At 53.2% G+C, this 17,332-nt stretch overlaps 2 protein-coding genes and 1 long non-coding RNA gene across 3 annotated transcripts in view; 1 reads left to right on the top strand and 2 right to left on the bottom strand.

The window, feature by feature from the left end:
• Mri1 (methylthioribose-1-phosphate isomerase 1) overlaps positions 1–917 on the bottom strand; it is a 4,561-nt gene extending 3,644 nt beyond the window's left edge. The window contains exons 1-2 of the mRNA XM_010613465.2: positions 889–917; positions 7–167 (exon numbers count right to left, since the gene is read on the bottom strand). Of these exons, the coding sequence (XP_010611767.1) occupies positions 7–167; positions 889–917 (190 nt within the window). The remainder of the gene's footprint in view (positions 1–6; positions 168–888) is intronic.
• A 27-nt stretch (positions 918–944) lies between these two features.
• Positions 945–14,650, bottom strand: Ccdc130 (coiled-coil domain containing 130). The gene is made up of 10 exons (XM_010613399.3): positions 14,506–14,650; positions 11,428–11,589; positions 9,152–9,205; positions 8,190–8,272; positions 6,142–6,197; positions 3,745–3,805; positions 2,894–3,036; positions 2,632–2,804; positions 1,789–1,927; positions 945–1,606 (listed from the first exon to the last, which is right to left on the bottom strand). Exons 2-10 carry the CDS (start codon positions 11,428–11,430, stop codon positions 1,143–1,145), a joined length of 1,176 nt encoding a protein of 391 aa, XP_010611701.1. The 5' UTR covers positions 11,431–11,589; positions 14,506–14,650; the 3' UTR covers positions 945–1,142.
• Positions 14,651–14,741: 91 nt separating this feature from the next.
• Positions 14,742–17,332, top strand: part of LOC104854795 — a 41,243-nt gene continuing 38,652 nt past the window's right edge. Inside the window, exon 1 of the long non-coding RNA XR_002025020.2 lies at positions 14,742–14,906. This is a non-coding gene — a long non-coding RNA (uncharacterized LOC104854795). The remainder of the gene's footprint in view (positions 14,907–17,332) is intronic.

Here is a 17,332-nt window from a genome sequence, read left to right on the forward strand (position 1 = left end):
CAATACCTGCAGGGAGCCGGGCTCGTATCGTATGGACTCCAGCTCCATGCTGCCGCCACGCCCACGGACGCCAGAGCGCAGGCGCGGGACCGGAGCGCCGGGTCAGGGACCCTGCTGAAAGCGGCGCACGCGCACCGAGGCCGGTCCGCCCAGACTCCTGGGACCCGCTATCGGCCCACTAGGCTTAGTCACCAGGCCCAGCACGACAGTAGCTTCCTCTGAACCGCAAAGGGGCAGCTTTTGTGGAGCACCCACTGGATGCCATCCCTTGTATTTAACGTGTGGCTGCTCGTATATGTCACACATTGACCTCCAACCTCAGGCCGGCACCATAAAGCACACGAGGTTATCACCCACAGCATTAATCTCAGGGGTCTCACCACACCAAGGCATTCGTTGAGGACCTCCCACCAGGATACTGGAGTGAACCCAGGGCCTTCAGAGAGAGAGCTACATCCCCTGCTCTTTTGAGACAGGGTCTCCTTACAGTGCCCAGGTTGGCATTCAACTTGCCATCCTCCTTTCTCAGCCTTCCAGAATATAGAAGTACCGGCCTGTGCCACCAAGCTGGACCTCAGCCAAGTTCTTAACTGCTTCCCTGATGCCCACTATCCTCACGGGATGGGCCAGCAGGCCACCTTCAGAAATGTGGGCACAGGCAGACACTGAATTTGGTGGTCATACCCCCAAAGCATCCCTACGGGCTGGAGACAGCAGGGGCCCAGTGGATGTTTGGGACATCCTCTCCCACACTGAGGTGTGGGCCATACACCCCTGGCGGACCCGCAGCCATTTTCCCAGCCATCAAATCTTTCCTGTGAGGTCCCGGTGGGCTGCCTGGAGCCTGGCCTCCCCACAGGGTCCACTGCTGCCCCTGGGCTCTCCCACCTTTCACTCCAGAAGTCGGCCCGAGTCATCTATGCCCTAACTGTGGCGCTGGGGCTCAGGCTGTAATCCACGGCAGGGGCAAAGAACAGGGCTTTAATGTTGAGTTGTCAGGGTCCTACAAGGCACAGGCGCCCAGGGCCTGGACCATAAATAACTGTGAGGCTGCGGGAAGGTGCGTTGTGGGGAGGCTGGAGGCAGGGCTTGCAGTCCAGGTGAACCTCCTGGAGGTGACACCTGTGCACGGCCCAAGCCCCTCACTCACTGTACTCTGAGTCTGAGTAGTCAGCCACCAGTGAGGAGCAGCCAGGGTGAGGGGTGTCCACTTCCTGGGAGGTGCCTGCAGGGGATTCGTCCTGGTGGCTCCCCTCCAGTTCCCAAGGTGGGCTGTTCTTGGGGCTCTCAGTTTTGTCTCGAGGGCAGTCCTTGGGGGATGCAGGTCCATTCTGGGGGTTCTCCTGTGGCCCTTGTGGTTCCCAGGATGTGGGGGGATCAGTGGTACGCTGGGGGCTCCCTGGGGTATTCCGAGCCCGCCGCACAATGCCCAGGTCACCCACGGTGATGGGGGCACAGGAGGGGGGTCCGGCCTTGCGGCCCTGGGCCAGCTTCTTCAGCATGTCGCTGGCCTTGCTGCTGCTGCTGGTGCCGGGACCCAGGATAGAGGGGAACCAGGAGCGGCTGATGATCTCTGTGCGCTTGAGCTTCTGCTTGTCCTCGTAGGCTGAGGGGAGGAAGGGGTATTTAGGGGGGCAGCAGGGGCTAGCGGTGGGGCTCAGTGGCAGAGTAGTTGCCTGGCATGCACAAGGCCCCGAGGCCACCCTCGGGGGCCCCCTAAAACTGCTCTGGAAAGACTGCATTCCAGAGCTGGGCCGCCCCACTTGATGCTGGGCCTCACACACTTACAGTCCAGTGTGTGGAACTTGAGGAGGGCGGCCAGCCTGCGGTCATCCTCAGTCTCGGGCACCAGGGGGATGGCCAGGTTGGCCTTGGCCTGCAGCGCCTGATCCCGCTCCTCCTCCTCCTGGGCGGCCTTCTTCTCCTCCTGTGTCGGGGATAGCACGGCGCAAGGTGAGAGTCCTGCAGCTGAGGTCTCAGTAGGCTCCTCTTCATGCTCCCGTGAGGGAGGCCTGGACACACAGCTGCAGGGCATTCAACTCCTCACTCTTGCACATGAGCAGGAGTCATGGCCGCAGTGACATCTGGGTACCTGGCCATGGTCCCTCAGAGGACTGAGCTGCCACTCTCTACTGCCTAGTGTCACTGCGGTTGGTGTACCTTCCTGTACAACACGCTTCCTCCTGAGGGGACACCTGTGACACAGCTACCACGCGGAGGCACTATGCTTGACAGTGACGGTGAATGCTGCTGCTGATTTACAGACTGTACTTTAAAGTATATATTCATTTCTGGTACATGTTTTTCAAAGCATAAGAGTTTTTTTTGGAGACCGCTCTTGCTATGCTGCCCAGGCTCACAATGAACTCCTGGAATCAAGCTATTCTCCTGCCTTTGTGTCCTGAAAACTGGGAGCTCTATGGTATTTTTGTGACAGCAGTGCAATGGATTAACACACGTCCCTCTGTGGTAGATGGGGAAACCAAGGCACAAGGGTGAAAAGATCTGCTTACTGCTAGAATATGGTGGGCTGCGGGCTGGTCCTGTCTTAAGCCCGCTCCCCCCCTCCAGAGCTTCCCTGACACAGGCCAGCGCTTCAGCAGCCCCGCTCCCCGAAGCCCCGCCCCTCACCCGGAAGCGCTTGCGCAGCTTGCTGTTCAGCGCGAAGTCATCCTTCCAGGCGCTCTGGGCCTCCTGCAGGTTGCTCAGCGTGGGCATGGCCTTGCGGAGCGAGCTGCGGTCGGCCTCGCCATGCTCCAGGCGGAACATGGCATCCGTCTCCAGCTTCTGCTTCTTCTCATGCTCTGCAATACAACAGCCGCAACAAGTCGGCTCCAGGGCCCCGGGCGCTAGCCCGCCGCACTGGGCAGGGCTGGCGGGCAGGTGCGCTCACCTGTGGGCAGCACCTGCTCATTGTCTTCCATGTCCCAGCGCTCCTCCTTGCGCTGTGCGCCGCTCACGATCACATAATCACAGTTGGCAGGATCCGTCTGCATCTCGATGTAGTTGACGCACAGGTGGCATTTCATCCGGAACCTAGCAGGGCAGGGGCAGTGTCCACTTTCTCACGCCCAAGTGCTCATGGCCGCCTATGCTACTGACTCTGCATGTGGTTCCGCCCTGTAGCCATCTGCACAGGTGTGAACCGGGGCAAAGCGCGGCTCACCTGACAGGTAGGGGCCTGGGTTCCATGCCAGCGGCACAGACACAAACCATAAAACCTGAGGCGGTTGGAGCGGACTTACTCACTCGTCCACTCACTCATTCCACGGGCCTGTCCAAGACAGGCTGGGGCCACCTGAGCCTCCCGTTCTCAGAGGGGCTAATGTTGGGGGGGCGTCACAGCAGGGGACAAACAATTGCCCACCACTGGGGTGAGTGCTAGCTCAGAAGTCCCTCTGATGGTGAGGTCTGAGCAGACAGCCCAGGCGAGGGAAGGAGAGAGCCTGCAGCCAGGCGGGAAGAACGCTCCAGTGCAGGGCACGGGCGGGAGTGTGGCCAGGTGGAGGATGGCGGGGCGTGGCAGAGCCATGGACACACAGCACAAGGGAGGACAAAGGAAGGAGCAGCAGGGCCTTGTGAGCCCAGGACAGGGCTTGGCTTTTCCTGAGGGAGGTAGGAGCCGCAGGGGGTTCTGGGTGGAGGGATGATTCCGGACTGACCATCGGGATGGCCCAAGGAGAGGGCACCAGCTTCTTCCCACTTCTTCCCATTCTCCTGTGCCCAACCCTGCCGTCCCCTTACCTGTAGATGGGGGTGGTGTAGTAATTGCCCACTTTCTTCTTTTCCGCGTTGTAACGAACGCCTGCAGGGCAGGAGAGAAAGGAGACTCAGGCCGGGCTATGGCGGCATCTTTCTTTAGCCAGCATCTTTCCTCTGGGATGGGGCAAGATAGGGGATACGGCTCCACTCAAAGGATGGCACCTCCAGCTGTCACCAGAATTCCAGGTGGGCAGAACGCGTCCTGGCTGCACCCACAACTGCTCACACCAGAGGAGCGGCCAGGCTGGAGGGTCTGGATTTGAATCCTAGCTCCACTGCCTGTGCAGCCGTAGGCCGGGTGCCTCGGCCCCTGGGCCCCAGTTTCCTTATTTAGTGAAGGAGGGTGACCACAGGAAGAAGCTCTTGGGAAGCTGCTGCAGCTGACACAGGAATTGCTGCAAATGGGGCCTGGCCCTTGGCAGGTGCTTAGCAAGGCTTGGCTTTTAGGTGGGCACAGTGGTGAAAGCCTGTAATCGCAGCATTTGGGGGACTGAGGTAGGACTGCTGAGTTGGGAGGCCAGCCTGGGCCACATAGTGAGTTCAAGGTCAGCCTGGGGTACATAGGGAGACCCTGTCTCCCCCATTTTTTTTTTTACTTTTATTACTTCTTTAGAGAATGTTACTTTTATTTATTTTTGATACAGGGTTTTAATCTATAGCCCAGACTGGCCCCCAACTCCCAACCCTCCTACCCCATGCTCCTGATGTTGGGTTTATATGTACGTACCATGGCACTGGCTCTGGATGAGTAATTTATATTCCTGACTTCTGACCTGGAGCAATAAAGCTTCAAGTAGAAAAACAGCGTGTTTGGTGGATAGCATGGCCTGCCTTGGTTTCCCCTTTCTGGGTGGCTACCTGAACTCATGGATGAGGCTTCAGGTGTGGTGCTGAGCTTGGCTGAGATCTGGTTTCTGTCCTGGTTTTGGGGTATCTACCCATTGTCCCTCTCTGTATTGGAGCCAGCCCTAGAGAAATCCTGTAACTGCTTCACTCCCAGGGGCTGGGCCAGGCCTGCCCTGTCCTGGACCAGGGATGCTGCCTGGAGAGGCCAAGGCCAAGAGGGATCTGAGCAGATGGCCTCACTGGGTCCTTGCCTATGTAGTGATGTCCCCAGAAACCCAAAGCACAGGGCGGGGGCTTCTGGAGGCCGCACATGGAGGCACTGGGGGCAGCACCTGGGGAGGTGTGGAAGCTCGTTCTGTTCACATGTGTCCTCGGTGCCAGGTATTTTTTGCAGTGCTGTGACCCAGGGCCTCATGTGTGCTAGGAGTGTGTGGGAACCACAGCCCCAGCAACCCTGGAACGTACTTTACAATAAACCAGGTTCCCTGAGTCCTGTGAGTCAGTTGAGCAAATTAACTGAACTCAGGGAGGGGGCTTGGGACCCCGATTTATAGCTGGCTGGTAAGCACAGGGAACACCAGCCACCGCTGGTGACTGGCATCGGAAGTGTTGTGGGAAGGGGACAGCCCTGGGGATGGCAGCTTCTCCAGGTGCGTCAGAGGACACCCAGTGGGGTCCTCTGTTGTGAGCTGTGTGCTTGGAGGGTGGTCCCTTGGGTGCCAGAAGGGACGGTGCTGATGGCTGTGGTCTGAGGAACCCAGGGAAAACTGGATACTCTTGTCTTGTACGACAGGGCAGAAGTGGAGCCAGGATCTCAGGTCACCTGCCCGAAGTCTCGGCTGCGGAGCTGGCGCCAGCAGATGGCCCTGTGTGGCCTGCTCTGGGCTGTGTGTGAATGAAAACAGCAAGGTGGCAGTAGTTTGCCTTTCCCAGCCTTTGACGTGGACTATGTACTTTTTCCTCTTGGTGGTACTAGAAACTGCATCTAGAGCCTTCACACTGAACTATTTCTCCAGTCTGCTTTATTTTATTTTGTGAAAGTTATTTATTTTGGTACCAGGGATTGAACTCAGGATGTAGCGCTTATGAGGCAGGCACAGTGCCACTAAGCTAAATCCCTGGCCCTTAATTTTATTTCTGAGTAAATGTAACGAAGTTACCCAGGCTGCACTCGAGCCTGTGACCCTCCCTCCTCAGCTTCCTAGAGCGCTGGGATAAGCCTGCACCACCGCACTGGGCATATATTAAACACCTTATATGTCATACAGCTGGGCCCTTGAATCGTCTCAATTTTAGAGAAGTAAACTGAGGCACAGAGAAGCCCAGTTGCTTGCTGAGGGTCTCTCAGCTAGGAAGGGGCAGAGATGGGCTGGGATCCAATGGCGGCTCCCTAATCGCTCTGCATGTTGGGTGCCTGCTTCCTTCCCGCCCCAATTCCTGATCAGGAGCCTGGGAGAGGACAGAGTCATGCAGTGCCCAGCACCTCAGGGCTCCCAGCACTGCAGGACCGAGTGGCGTGAGGTGGGCACTCACCCATGCCGATGTGGTTCTTACAGCCATCACACCAGATGTTATATGGCATCTCGAATCTGCAAGGACAGACAGTACTTTGTGGTTGGTTGTTTTTGAGACAAGGTCTTGTTACGCTGCTTAGCCCACAGCTCCTGGGCTCCTGGGCTCCCGCCTTAGCCGCCTGAGGAGCTGGGACTACAGAGGTGCACCAAGAGCCTGGCCAGACAGTGTCCTCCTGGCACTTGTCCACTTGTGCTGTCCCTGGGTGGGACTGTGATCTGAGGGGTGGTGACAGACACCAGCTCTGAGTGGGAGTGGCTGTTGTCTCCTTGCAGTGGACATGGATGGAGAGTGGGTAAGGAATCGATGCTGATCCTGCCATGTGCTGAGCCTCCCCGATCAGCTCTGTAACCAGTGACCCAGACCCAGTCACTGCGAGAGCCTCCTGGGGTGCTGCAGCATCTTTAATGCCTTCCTGTATCAGTGAGACACATTTGGTTATTTTTTTGCAGCGCTGAGGATGGAACCAAGAGCCTCATGCTTGCTTGTCAGGCAAGCACACACCCTTGAGCTACACCCCATCCCTTTTACAATTTTGAGACAGGGTCTTGCTAAGTTGCTTAGGCTGGCCTAGAACTTGTGATTATCCTGCCTCAGTCTCCCCAGTGGCTGCCACGCCCGACTCCTAGACAAACTGGAACAGAGGCAGGGGCCAGCTGCAGGAGGCTATGACAGGAGCAGTGCTGGTGAGAGTTTAGTAAAGCTGCTGTACTGTCACTGAACAGTCCTGTGACGACAGGGGTCTGTCCTAAGAACAGAGCCCTCGGCACACTTGGTCAAGTGAACATCACATAGTGAGCTGGGCGTGGTGCCAGAACCCGTCACCCCAGCACTCTGGGAGGCTGAGGCAGGAGGGTGGCAAGGTTGAGTCTGGCCTGGGCAACTTAGTTAGACTGTGGCTCAAAAATAAAACAAACAAACAAACAAACAAAACAGCTGAGGATGGAGCTCAGTGAAGGGCATGGGTTCAACTCAAGGCTGCCCAAATAATTTAAAAAACAATCCCAGGGTATAGGCTCTGATGTCAGTGTGATGCAGCCTCAGGCACCATCCTTGAATACACACTCCATCCTTCCCTGAGACTTGTTTTCTTTGGCAGCGCTGAGGATTGACTCCAGGGCCTTCACATGCAGGTACAGCCCCAGCCCTGAGTTGAGGGTTCAGCTGCTTCCTCCTCAGCAGACATTCCCCCAATAACTTTGCTACTGGTTCCTCTGCTCAGGCTCAGGGTTGACCGGGAGACTGGGCTGGAAGTCCCCAAGGGAGGCGAGATGCAGCAAAGGAAGGATGGACAAGGGGCTAGCTCTCCTGGGGTGATAGGAGCTGGCTTTTGTTTCCTGTAATAGGTCAGCTACCAAGGCACTGGCCGGAAACAAAAGGCTAAGGCAGAGGAAAAGACACTGGCCATTCTGGCATGATGGTTTTCTTTTTGAGATTGGGTTGCTATGCTGGCGAGGCAGCCGGGAACATCTGGGCTCAAGTGATTATCCTGCCTCAGCCTTCCAAGAAGCTGGTACTATACAGATGCCACTATGCCCAGCCCTGCCTTTACCCAAAGTCTCATCTCTATGATACTGCGATTCATCCCATGGAGAGGCCGCATCCAGCCCAACCCTGGATTGGTGACCCGCTTTGGCCAATGGATGAGACAAGAGGAAAGAACAGTGCAAGCTCTGGGTCTTGGCCTAAAAAGGCCCTGAGAGGTGTTGTGGGCCCTCATGCGTGAGCCTGGGCTGCCAGCCAGAGGATGAGATGTGGCAGGGAGCAGAGCCCAGTGGTACAGCTTGTGGCCCTACCGGACCAGCCATCAGCAGTAAGCTGCTTCCAAAGAGCTGAGTGCAGCTTGGCCAGCCCTTCAGAAAGTTCAGCAGCAGCAGCCAGACCTGTCAGCAACAGTGAGGTTTTTTTGGCTGTGCAGCACTAGCTAGCTGATACAATGACTTCCTGCTCCATGGACTGGGCCAACCAGGGGGATGCTGAGACTGACACAGGGAGCGCCAGGTTCTTACCGGATGATGAGGATGCCTTGTGACAGCTTCCGAGCCCGCTCCCGGAGGGGATGGCTGTTGTGGTATCGGTTGAGAGAGCCATGCTGTGGGCAAGGGTGAGACAGCCAATCAGCACCACTGAGCCTGGGCCCTCAGGCTTTGTGCATCCCTGCACTTTGGACCAGGGCCTCCCGGGGCAACAGGCCTTGCTGTTAGCTCTGGCAATGCAAGGGGCAGGGAGGGCTTGGGGTTGCTGTCTAAACCCCCAGGGCAACCCCAATTTTCCTATGTTCCAGTCCCTCCTGTGATATGGTGCACTATTTGCGTAAGACCTGCACAAATCCTATATGCTTTATTTATTTATTTACTTGTCTTTTTCAAACAAGTTCTCACTATGCAGTTCAGACTGGCCTTGAATTCACTATGCAGCCCAGGCTGGCCTTAAACTTCTGGTGATCCTCCTGCCTCAGCCTCCTGAGTGCTGGGGTGTCAGGAGTGTGCCACCATGCCTGGCTCATCTGATTTTATAATGGTTAGTGACTCTGTGAGCTGAGGGTTTTCTCTCTTCTGGCACAGACAGGTGACCCCATGCTCAGGGTCACACACAACTGGGATGCTTAGGTGTTGAGCTGGGAACAGCACTGTGGAATGGGTGGTAAGACACAGGTCAGTGACCGATGTGGCAGGGGTAATGTGACAGAGATGAGAGCATTCCCGAAAGAGGTGTCGAGGAGGACCTCTGTGAGGCCACTGGCAGGAGTGCAGGACCTGGTGGTCAAGAGGAGGAGGCGTGAGCCACAACAAACACACCAGGCCTGATGGAGGCATGGAGGGGACGGCCACCAAGCAGAGTCCTGGGTGTCACCCAGGAGGGAGGTGGCCGAGACTTGCAGGACAAGCAGAGGCAGAGAGGATTCGGTGGTCTCCACCATTCCTCAGCCGCGGCTCCGAGACAGGTCTCTCTGAGGATGGGGCATCCTTACCTTTGCAGGGCTGAAGTCCGGAGGGTAGTACTTGTTGACGCCTTTCCTCTCACCCTGGAAAGAAGAGAGACATGACATGGATGGGACCCACTGGAGAGCTGTCTGCAGCCCCGAGGAACAGGAGCGGGGCCTGAGCAAGGGGCATCGTGTCCAGCCTGCCTGGGGTGTGGTCACTTGCATGAAAACCTGCTGTCCTCACTGTGGAAGATCCCAGGAGGTTCAGATTCTTATGGGAGGGGCTTGCGTACTTTTGCGGGGACCACCGATGGTCCCTGACTTTTTTGGAAAGGGTCTAGGTAGCTGAGGCTGGCCTTGAACTCATGGAGATCCTATTCCCCAGCTTCCTGAGTGCTGGGCTTATCGATGTGCGCCACAGGTGATCACTGATTTAGGATGGTCTGGCTTATCCATTTTATTTTTGGGGGGCTTGGGATTCTACCCAGGGCCCTCCACACGCAGGGCAAGTACTCACCACTGTATCACAGCCCCAGCTCCTCGACCTAAGATTTTTCGCTTTATGACAGTACAAGTGTGATTTGCTTTCAGTAGTGGCTCTCCTTTGAATTCTGATCTTTTCCCAGGCTAGTGAGGTTCCACACTATTCTTTCAGGATGCTGGGCAGAGACAGAGAGCTGCAGCCCCAGGCAGCCTTGTGCCCGCAAGGGGAAGCAGCTGACCCCCACCACCATTTGTAGCAGTGCTGAGTGGATCCCACGTGTGCATGACCTGTTCTCCGTGCATGATGGTTTACTGGGAGGCAGCTCCATCCTAAGTTGAGGAGCATTTTTGTTTGACAGTGGAACTATGCAAACCAGTGGCACACAACTGTAAGACCAGCACTCGGAGGCAGAGGCAGAGGCAGGAGAATCCTAAGTTTGGGCCTAGCCCGGGCAATTTAATGACTTAATGAGATCCTGTCTCAAAATAAAAATAAAGCTGGATGAGGTGATGCATGCCTGTAAGGACAGCATTCAGGAGGCAGAGGCAGGAGAATTGACAGAATTCAAGGCTAGCATGGGGTGGCTACATGGTAAGTTCCAGGCCAGCCTGAACTACACAGCCAGACCTTGTCTCAAAAAAGCCTCCTCAAAAACAACAATAAAAAATAAAGAGTGGTGGGGATTGTGGTCAGTGCAAAGGCCTTGAGTTCAATCCCCAGTACTACAAATCAAAAACAAAAACAATACATGCAGCTGAAGAACGGATCTCCTGAAAAAGCACTGATTGTGCCCTAAGTCTCTCTTTCTAGCAAAACTGGCAGCCACTCAATTAAGTGCCTAAAGCCCCATCAGGGCAGTGGCTCTCAAGCTTGTCTGCCTGGTGCAACCACCTGAGGGTCTCTGGAGTACAGGGGCTGGGCTGCCGAGGACCTGCTGGGTGTGGCGCATGGCCCTGGGCTGTTCAGAGGCTCCCAGGAAAGTGGGGGCTCTCTCAAAGCCCAGTGCACACAGGCTGTCTGAGCACACCTTAGACAGCCAAAAGACAGAAATGATCCACATGGCCACCAGCACAGAAATCCCAGAAGAAACACAGCCCAGGGCTGTGGGTGTGGCCCAGTGTCAGTGTAGAGCACCTGCCTAGCTCTTACAAGGCTCAGGGCTTGATTCCCAGCATTGAATAAATAAAAAAGATGAGGTTATGGAAAATGAATTTCACCTCATTTGAGAAAAACAGAAAAACATCTCTCTAGGTAGACAGGCATGGTAGTGCACACTCCTGTAACTGCAACTATTCTTGAGGTTGAGGCAGAAGGGTTCCAAGTTCAAGCCCAACCTAGGCAATTTAATAAGACAATGTCTCAAAATAAGAAATAAGGGGCTGGGGATGGAGCTCAGCAGAACAGGGCCCCTGAGTTCAATCTCCTGTACTACAAAAAACAAAGCAAAACCGAACAATGCAAAACAAAAAAGAAACTGTAGGTGATTATTTTGGTGCCAAGTAAAGGTTTAGAACTACTTTATCAAAAGATTACATGCCTGTACTCTTTGTACTTAGGAGGCTGAGGCAGGAAGATGGCAAATTCAAGTCCTGCCTGGGCAACTTATCAAGGCCTGGAATCAAATAATAATAATAATAAAAAAAGGTTGGGGATGTAGCTCATTGATAGGATGGGTACTTCTGGGTTCCATCTCTAGTGGTGCAAAAAACAAACCCAGAAAGAATTCGACATCTAGCTTAGAAATTACCTTAGAGCTCAGGAAGAGGAGGACAGCTGAGACTCTGGGGCCTGACAAAAATGGAGTGTGAACCCCAGGGAGCAGGAGGCTGCCACTTACCATCTTGGGAGCTGTTACTGGTCCTCGCCCTCAAGGGGGTCACTTGGAAAATGGCCCAGTGCGGCCCTCCACAGTCTGGAAAGAGGCCACAAGCAGTGAGGGCCGGGTGATGCTGGCTCAGGGGAGCCTCTTGCCAGGGTAGGTGTCTAAAGAGCAGTGCACCTGATGAAAGAGAGAGAAAGAAAGAGAGGGAGGCAGAGGAGGGGACAGGGAGCGAATGAATGAATGAATATGAACGAATCAGTCAGCCCTGTCCACTCTCTGGCTGATGTTGATTTCACATCTGATACTTTCATCTCTCCCTGCCCCCAATCTAGGTGACCTGGTCCAGCCCCCATCACCTCCTGCCCTCGCTCTGCCCTGTCCCCTTCACGGAAGCCAAAGGGGCTTGCTTAAGCCCCTCCAGTAACTAACTTCCTTTCTTCCCTGGTTTCCTTCCTCCTCTTTTCGGTACTGGGGATCGAACTCAGGACCGTGCACTTGCGAGGCAGGTGAAAGAACCACTGAGCTAAATCCCTGGCCCTCCTTCCTTTTTTTGAAGAACGAAGAAAGCTGTGGCCCAGGGCTGTGATGCGGCTCAGTGGTAGCACATTTGCCTAGCATGCGTCAGACTCAGGATTCCACCCCTACCAGTGCAAGAAGCAAAAGCTGATGTTATAGACCTGGAAATCTGAATTTCACACAGTTGCTACCTGTCACAAGATAGCATTAAAAAAAATGTTTTCCCTGACTACAGGACCTGGCCAATTCCATTTCCTTTAAAATCAAATCTGTGTGGCCGCTGCTTGCCACTTGGAGCACCCCACCCTCTTCCAGCCACACGGGCTTCCTGGCTGTCCCCAGAGGGCAAACGCAGCTGGCCTGCACCTGCTGTTCCTCTGCCTTCCTGTCCCCTCTGTCTTGATTGCTCTTTTCATCAGCCATCTGCTGCTGTCAGAGCCACCTCTGGCACTCAAACTAACATCTTGGACTGGAGGTGTAGCTCAGCAGTGGAGTACTTGCCTAGCACATGTAAGGCCCTGGGTTCAACACCTGCACTGCAAAGAAAAAAAGTCACTTCTTCCTGAGTGTTCCTGTCCATCACCCCGTTTCCATTTATTGGTATATAGGCTTTTCTGTGGGGTTATCTGTGCTGTATTCCCCAAATCCAGCACAATGCCTGGCCCCTAATGAATCTAACTGGGTAATAGTCAGGTGTGGTGGCCTGTTCCTGTGTCTGGGAACTTGGAAAGCTGAGGCAGGAGGGTTGCAAGTTCAAACCCGGCCTTGGCAACTTAGTGAGCCCCTGTCAAACCAAAAAAAAAAAAAAAAAAATTGAAAAAAGTCTGGTATGTATATCAGTGGGAAGGCTTTGAGTTCAATCATCTGCAATACTCCCCCATACCACCACGCACAAGAAAGAAAATAAGATAAACAAAATAACCAAAAGGTTTCAGTATAATCCACATCCGTGTGGGTGACCTAGGTACAAAATCCAGGCAGAGGAAGTAGGAAATTGTGCCCAATGTTTGGAGAAAACTTTTAGGTCAAATAAAAGGAAGTTCTAGCGTGTAAAAAGGAAAGACATTGCACAGTAAGGAATGAGAATTGGCCAGTTTTCTCTGTTAAAGGCCAGGTATTAAATATTTCTAGCTTTTTGGCTCAGAAAGAATGCGCTCAACAACTCAACTGTGCCTCACACCTAAAAGAAAACACAGATGATACACAAACAATATTCTATTTTATTTCTCCCCTAACCATTAAAAATTTGAAATAATTTTCAGCTTGAGCAGTTTACAAAATTAGGGGTGAAGGGCCAGGGATTTAGCTCAGTGGTTCGGTGGCCTGCCTTGCAAGCGCAAGGACCCGAGTTCGATCTCCGGTACCCCCCCCAAAAAAAAATTAGGGGTGGGCTCGTTTTGGCCTGCAAGCCTGGTTACTGGCCCCTGGTTAGGAAGCAGGAAACCTGGTCTCTAATTAGTAATCTATCAACCTATTTGCTTGTGCTTTGAAGTTTAGAGTGCCAGGCACTGTGAATTTTCAGTCTGACGCTGCAAATTAAGCCATGCATTCCGTTACCAGTATCTCCAGGTAATGAACAAGGACACGGGGGGGCTGGGTAGCTTGGGTAGCATCAGAAGCTGGCAGCAGAGATTCTGATGGAATGACGGGCTGAGGTGGTGCGAAGTCTCAAATGAAACTGTTCTGCCACCAACCCAGACCTCTCTTGGTCTTGTATTCTCTTGGATGAGAGCTTTCCAAGGTCCCTTCCACTCTAAAAATACCTTTGCCAACAAAATAACTTAAATGTCAGGCTTTGGGGTCACAGCTCCCTGTGCTTAAATCCCTGCTTCACTCCTCCCCAGCTGGGTGGCCTTGGTCAGGGCATGGGTTCCCCTGAAATTGCACCTTTTCACTGGGGGACCGTGGACAGGCAACAGGGACAGGACTTTCCTGGGTTGCTGTGAAGGGAAGTGTTTGCATAAAGGAAAGACTCAGTTTACAGGGGCAGGTGTGTGTGTGTGTGTGTGTGTGTGTGTGTGTGTGTGTGAGAGAGAGAGAGAGAGAGAGAAGACGGTTTTGTCATCCTAGCGAATGATACAGGTGAGGTTGTAGGTTGTAGGGTGACGTGCAAAAATCAGGATCAAGGGTAACCACTGACCCCATTAACTCACAGCTTGAAATGGGCTCTCCAATCTGTTGCTCCCGATTTCTGGCTTTGGGCAAACTGCTTACTCTCTCTGAGCCTGTTTCCTCACCCGGAAAATGGGGGTTTAAAAGGTATTGATTTGCTGATGTTGCTCTGAAGAAGAATGAGTGATTGAACTACTCAAGACGGCACCTGACGACACGTTAAAGGCCGGCAGTTTGGTTATTTCTCTCGCCCACAGTTTTAGAAGCATCGTTTTACACAACCTTCAATACCACTCAGTGAGGTAGGGTCCTGAAGGTCTCATTTTCTAAAGAAAATTGAGGAGCCCTTCGGGTGTAACAGGGGCCAGGGTTGGGTAGAGGATCAGAGAGTACTTAGATTAGGTCTCGCAGCGAGAACTTGGGACTGTTCCAGTCGAGTCCGTCCGTCCGCCCACCCGCACTTACCTGTCCTCCACCTGACGTCACGCCACCGCTGCGCCCGGAAGTGCGCCCTGGGCGTTCAAGTTTGCGTAACGCTCACCCCGCGTGACGCAGACGTCGGAGCCAGATAGCAGCGCCTCACTGACTGGCCCAATGGCGAATACGTCGCGAGAGTAGGCCAATCCAGTCCTGCCCCGCCCCACCGCGCTTACATCACTATAACCCCCCCTTAACCCCCCCCATCGTCCCGCCCACTACGCGAGACGCACTCTGAAGCCAGCTTCCTGGCCCGCCCACCGAGGAGCACGGTTTTACTTCCTTAAATCCCACTGAGCCAGGGTGACCTAAGTGGAGCCAGGTAACTGGCCCCATTTTGGCTTTTTTTGTGCTGCTGGGGATGAAACCCGGGGCCTCGTGCATGTTAGGTAAGTGCTCTGCCAGAGCTACATCCTTAGCCCCAGTCTCCTGGTTTTGTGCAGTTAGTGAACTAAGAATCGTTTTTCTATTTTAAATATTTTTGGGAAAGAATAGTGTTTCTTGCCTTATGAAAATGATTTAAAAAAAAAAACCTAAACTTTAAGTGTCCATAACGTTGTAATGGAACACAGCCATGTCTGTGCCTTAAATGGTCACAACAAAGTTAGAGGCTGAGGAGCTTTAACCATCTGGCCCTTTAGAGAAGAGGGCAGAACCTTGCTTAGTGCCTCCAAACTAGCTGGACCGTGCTTTCTGCACAGAGACTTTTGAATTCATTTTGTTCTTTTTACTTTCCTTTTTCCTTTTTTTTTGGGACAGGGTCTTGATAGGTAGTTTAGGTTGGTCTCAAACTCAGGGCAATCCTCCTGCCTCTACCTCCCAAGTGCTGAGATTACAGGTATATGCCACCACACTTGTTTTGAAATTCACTTTTGCATGGTGTGGGGCCTAACAGAGTCCGTTTATTATTTCATTCAGTGGCTATCTGCAGTGCTGGGGGCTGAACACAGCTACATCCTAGCCTTTTGATTTTACTTGAGCAAGCTACATCCTACCCCCCTTTATTTTGAGACAGGTTATTGCTAAATTGTCCAGGCTAGACTTTAACTTTCAATCTTCCCACCTGAGCTTACCCAATAGCTGGGATAATAGGCAGGGCCTATCAAACCCAGCTCAGTGGCTGTGTATCAGGCATCTGCCGTATGCTAGGCCCTGCAGACTCAGGCACACTTTTCTCCATGGTGAAGCAGCTCTATGCTGGTAATTTCCCCCAGGAGGTGTGAGAAGCAATGATGATACCGTCAGATTATGCAATCCACGTTTTAGCCCTGTTCTCATGGAATCGTGGTATTACCGCTTCCTTTGCCAGTTCCCAGGACTTCATTGCCTCAATTTTGGGAATGTTCCTAGGAGGTAGATTTTTATTGATTTTACAGATCAGGAGATAGATCCCACACACCTGTGAGGAGAGGCGCTCAGCTATACCAGCTAATTTGAAATCTTGAGCCCTTGTCCTCTGAGCTGCACTGTTAGGGGTTGTATGAGGCCAGACATAGGTGGAATCTTTAACGGGGTGGGGGATTTAGGAGCTGGCAGAAGTGAGGGTCAAGACCCCGGAGGATGAATGAGGCTGAGGTAGGGTGGAGGCAGCCTCACAAATTCCTACAGTGAGGCGGAGCTCACTGTTGAGCTCATTTAATATGCCTGGATTTTGATTGAGAACCTGAACCAAGAGGTAAGTGACTGAAAAGTCACAGAGTGTCACCCTGTAGCCAGTATTTTGGGCAGGGGGAGATGTGAGGAACCTTAGCTTTCAAAGAACACTAGACCCTCAGTGGTGCTGTTCACAGTTGGTGGAAGCCAGACCCTGGCCTGGAGAGGCTGTTCCTTAAGGTGCCCAGTGCATGCCAGGGCCTGTGGGTCAGAGGAAGTCACACAGGGAGAGGACAACAGCTGGCCTGGGCAGGGTGGTGGGCAGGAACCTTCATTCCAGCTCTAGGTCTGCAGACACCACTGTTTCCTCCTGGGGAAACAGTAACCCTGGCCTGGTTCTGAGCCTCTGTTTGCTGCTCTGTAAAGTGGATGTGAAGGCATTCCACACCTATAAACATATCTGGAAAATGGTTTAAGGGAGAAGGCAAGGCAGGGCATTCCAAGATTTAGGGGGACAAGACGAGTCACTGTGGAGAAGGCAGGCTCTAAGCATGATGTTTTCAATAAAGTGCAAACCCACTTCCCTTGTCCTGGCACCTTCCAGCCCTATTTCTGCTTTTCAGGGCAACAGAGACTAAGCCTGATTCCCACTCGCCACACTTCAGCTCCCTCCCACCTCTAAGGGTCTGTGTGGTGTGGGGATGGAAGGCAGGGCCTTGTGCATGCTAGACAAGCACTGTCACCGACTGACACCCCCAGCCCTTTAAGGTCTCACCAAATTGCCCAAGTGGAACCTGTACTTGATCCTTCTGCCCAGCCTCCTTAGTAGCTGGGATCACAGCAGTATGCAACCACACTGGGCTTTACATCTTCTATATATAACTGCTCTGTTATTGTGGATGAATCTTTCAAGGTGTCTGCTCTACCTCCACCCTCTACTTCCTGAGCACTCAAGTCTCTGGAGTTTACCGCAGTCATTTGTACTTAGTGGGCTTCCACCTGGCAGTGGCTGATTGGGCAAGGGTATCAGTTTTAATCGAAGCTGGGGCAATCAGGTTTGCTCCTGGGAATTGTTTTTATTTAAAAACTTTATTACAGTAAAAGACATATTGCTATTAATTCCTATCAAGACTCTCCTGGCTTTGAATACACTTATCCCATTATCTGTGCTACTTCCTGAAGCGGTTCTGGAAGTCCTCTTTCATGAATGTCTTTAGTTGTG

Source organism: Fukomys damarensis, unplaced genomic scaffold, assembly GCF_012274545.1.
Source record: "Fukomys damarensis isolate Sample0158 unplaced genomic scaffold, DMR_v1.0_HiC HiC_scaffold_30, whole genome shotgun sequence".
Classification (NCBI taxonomy): Eukaryota; Metazoa; Chordata; class Mammalia; order Rodentia; family Bathyergidae; genus Fukomys; species Fukomys damarensis.

Coding starts and splice junctions, on each gene's coding strand:
- Ccdc130 (XM_010613399.3), bottom strand. Junction 3,806..6,141: donor TAAGAACCACATCGGCATGG/GTGAGTGCCCAC, acceptor CCTGCCCTGCAG/GCGTTCGTTACAACGCGGAA. Junction 3,037..3,744: donor TACACCACCCCCATCTACAG/GTAAGGGGACGG, acceptor CTGCCCTGCTAG/GTTCCGGATGAAATGCCACC.